General features: G+C 43.2%; 1 protein-coding gene across 1 annotated transcript in view; it reads right to left on the bottom strand.

The window, feature by feature from the left end:
- The window catches only part of CRTAP (cartilage associated protein), a 34,818-nt gene that overhangs the window by 16,953 nt on the left and 13,697 nt on the right, over window positions 1–4,168 (bottom strand). Inside the window, exon 6 of the mRNA XM_019508925.1 lies at window positions 489–572. Coding sequence (XP_019364470.1) covers window positions 489–572 — 84 coding nt within the window. The remainder of the gene's footprint in view (window positions 1–488; window positions 573–4,168) is intronic.

Below are 4,168 nucleotides of genomic sequence, written 5' to 3'. Positions count from 1 at the left end.
TTTTTTTCCAACTACTCAGTTTGTCTAATAAAAGATATCACATCTACTCAAAGAACCTTGCCTCTACAGTAGCTGTAATTCAAGGTAGAAAAGAAGTTGTCTGTGGAAAAAGGAAATAGACTGGAAAAAACTTTTACAAGATATATGCATGACTTTTGCTCCCCCTGGTGTTTCAGTTTTGTGCTGCAGAAAATACTAGTAAAATCATTATACAGTATGTAGAGCATATAAAACTGTTATGTTTGGGTTAATAGCATGTCTTCTTCTTTAAAAAAATAAATAATCTGCTGTACATTTTCTGAAACTCATATTAAAAGGAAATTCAGAGTTATAAGTAGGTCAACCATTTTCACAGCAAGAATTATTTTCATTGTCATGCATATAGCACTGCATTTCATTTAGGATATTATGGAATCTTATATATATCACATTTATTTTGGTGTTGGCAGCACTATTTTTAATACTGTCTTCCACTAGCAAACTCTTACCTCATCATCATCCATTAAATGTTGCTTTGCAAATTCATACATTTCCATCTGAAGTGTGGTTATGTTGTAATATCTAACTGCATCCTATTAAAAAAGAATATGTATTATATTAAGGCAATAAGACATTGAGAATTTTTGTTCTGAAGCTTTCCCAAGTTATCAGATATCATCTTTGCCTATTCAAAAAAAGCCAACTGTAGACTCAGCATTCTGAGTTGATTTTAAGACTATCCCATGAGGAAGAACACACCTGTAAAAGGAAGATGGCAACAAAAACAGACCATACAATATTTTCTTCAGATTGTACCTTGTCATGCTGAAAACAGATCTAATCTTTCTGGTATTTCAAAAACAGCCTATCTGGGAATAAAGGTAGGAGAGCCCTAATGCAGCAGCTATAAGGTCAGACTACCTGTGGTGTTAGCACAGATGTTCATGCGCTGTGGTCTCCTTCTGCACTAGCTGCAGAAAAGGGATAACGCCTGTCTGGGGCTGAGTATATGGCATGTAAAGTCAGTCTACAGTCTGGTTTTGCATGGTCCTCTTTTCAATGCTCTGAGCGGATCACCACCACCTGGCTTACAGCAAACAGCTAAAACTTTTCTTGGTATTACTATATACAGTACTGTCTGAAGGATGAACATAGCCCCTGGGGGCCCTATCCCCTGCAACCCCTAGTGGATTTCCAGATGCAAGTTAAGGTGCCAGTTTTGATCTATAAAGCCCTAAATGGCCTGTGACCTACATGCCTAAGGGACTGCCTTCTCCCATATGTTTCACTGCAATCCCTAAGGTCAACCAAGAGGAATTTCTTGCAAGTAGCATAAGAATACTAAGTCTGCTTAGCAAAAAAGTGTAGGAAGTTCTCACCAGTTGTTCCTTAGTTCTGAAACTCCCTCCCTTTTGTTGGGAACTACGGTGTATAAAATCACTTAAATAAACAAACAAACTGCTTGGGGGGCAAAACAGATCATCTGTGGGATTATGATGTGATTTGCTGGGCAGTGCCTGCCCTTGCCCCTGCCCCAGGTCCAGCCCCACTCCTTCCCTCACCGTGGGGGCCTCAAAAACAAGCATATTTTACTCATCTCTCGAGGAGCAAAGTATCAGCAAATACAGCTGGGCGCATTTAAAATATTATACATGCACAGGTAAATTAGCTGTAGTCCTTAAACTTCTGGACAGTTGTCTATGAATCCTTCTGTTTCACAGCACGGAGACCTTACTCTCAGTTCTCTTACTGCACATGCCAAATACATTTTCAAATGACTGAACTTTGCATTTGTGGTTACTGCAAAACTCTGCTCTCTACAGGCCCTTGAGATACATTTAAGACCAAGCCAAGTTTAAGGTTCTATTTGGAAAAAGTTACCATATAATGTATTTTCCTGTGACCCAGATATTTTCCCTCAAAACCAGTTGGGGAAAATTGGGGGATGCATTATGTGAGGAAAAGGACTCGTCATGGGGATAGAAATTTGATGGGGGAGGGACAGAGCACTGGTAGTGTTAATTACTATCAAACTGGGAGCCATAACAATTAACATTGCTACTGCCATTGTTCCTTTCCATCACCCCCTCTCTCCTACAGCCTAATTTTCAGACTCGTGAGGAGCGCCCCATCCCATCCATACACCCCACATGTGGGGTGATCCATGGTCAGACCCAGCACATAGCCCTGGACCTGGCATGCCAGATCTGACCCTGTGCACTGGCTTTGGAGCCATGTGCCAGATTGGTGCCTGGTACACTGAGTCCAGTGCTGGCTGGACCAGCAGGCAGCCTCGGATCTGCTGTGTTAGATAGGCCCTGTTGCATGGTCCCAGATTTGCTAAGTCAGATTGGGCTGTGGGCCCCAACCAGGACACGGGGCTGGCAACAGACTCAGGAGCGGGCTCACTCTCTGGTGGCCGCAGCTCAGATGGCATTGGTCAGACATTTTTTGTCATGGTACCTTTAAAAAAACCACGGTGTGAGTTATATTCAGAGGTGCATTGTATGCATGAAAATGTGGTAAAAATGACATCTATGGGGGCAGATGTAAGCTCAGACTGGCATCTGCTGACTGTCATGATAAAATGCATTTTTACTGCATTTTACTTGAGTTCCCTGGGCTGTACTGGCTTTGCAGGGCCAACAGTCTTTGCTGTAAAGACAACTCAAATGTTGCATCTAGTTTAACCTCCATCCCCACCCAGGAACCATTAACGCAAATGTGGCAGTGCTTTTAAATACAAATTTGCTAGTCTGAGAGACAGGGTAAACTGAAACTCGGGTAAACACAACCCATCTTTAATGTGGACACTGGCTAGTACCACCCAAATGCTGTTACTCCTGCTGTGCCTTCTCACAATTTCCTCACCTCCTCAGAAGGCACTACACAAGAATTCAGAGTGACTCAACTTACTGCAGTGCATGTATTCCTACAAGTCTTTGTGTTAAATGCAACTGTGTGTAGGACCATCAAAGATGCAGCACCTTCAATGTTACTTCAGTGTCACTGCTTTTACTTGAGCTAAGCTGACTCAACAAAAGTAGTATGAGCTTGGAATGAAGTCATACCTTAATGAGAAAGTAAAATAGCACATTGTATTCTATACTACTCATCAACTGATGTCCAGTCGGTTACATGTGAGCAAACTTGATGATGATCACAGAACTACACAGGGGTAATTAATAATCTAATCTGCCTTTAGAATCTTAGTGCTGGCAGAAACAAACTAGTAAGAAACTAGTTTGATTCTTAGATTCAGCCTGAGTTGGATGGGCAGGCAAAAATTAAAAAGAAAAAACCAAACAAGAGCAAAAACAAACTTTAACTTGTAAACTGAACTTATTGCATCCATTCAACATCTCTCTACATTTGATATGGCAGAAACTAAGAGCTCAGAACCCTACCATGACACTTCTGCATACGTACTTTTCAAAGTACACACACATTTTCTTGATTTCTTGCTGCACTGATTTGTAACATGGCTCAGGCAGTCTCTGTTAAAAGAATAACTCTTTTTTTAAAGAAAGAATTCTAGCTTATATGAGTAGGTACAATATAGCCAGGGTCATCCCTAGGGGGTGCAAATCGGGGTGACTGCCCTGGGCCCCGCAGAGCTGGGTGGAGTGGCTGCAGCGACTCTGCACTGCCGCTGGCTCTGAATCCATCCACTTGTTACTTCCCCACCACCACCGCCACTGCCACAGCAGTGGCAGCTTCTTCGAGTCCAGGGTGCATGGGATGAGAGTGGGAGCGGGGCCCCACATGGGCTGATTTGCCTCAGGCCCCGCCCTCTGCTTGGGTTGGCTCTGAATACAGCACATGCACCTACTCACTCTGACTGAAAATTAAAAAACCCCCCAAAAACCCCAAAAAACTTTTTAACATGATTTGTCCCTATCTACAATAGCTAAACTGAGTTCTAAGCTAGTGTAAAAACTAGGGGTGAATCAATAAAGATTTTTTGGGCCAATACTGATGGCCAATTATTGATCAGCCATAAAGGCCAATACTGACCTGATTGCCAATATGCAGCCTGGCAGCTTGGAGAGCAGTGTGCAGCTGGTAAGTCTGCTGGGGGGGTGGAGTGTGGGGGGGAGCATCTTGAGGCCCCTGTGGTGATGGAGGGAGTGGGACTGGGGCTGGGGCAGATGCTGCCCAGCCAGGGTGGGGTGGGGCATGGGACAGA

This window comes from Gavialis gangeticus, unplaced genomic scaffold (genome assembly GCF_001723915.1).
Source record: "Gavialis gangeticus isolate Ggan-Ray unplaced genomic scaffold, GavGan_comp1, whole genome shotgun sequence".
Taxonomy (NCBI): Eukaryota; Metazoa; Chordata; order Crocodylia; family Gavialidae; genus Gavialis; species Gavialis gangeticus.
Note: the sequence above shows the minus strand (reverse complement) of the source record. Positions and strands in the feature narration are given on the sequence as shown.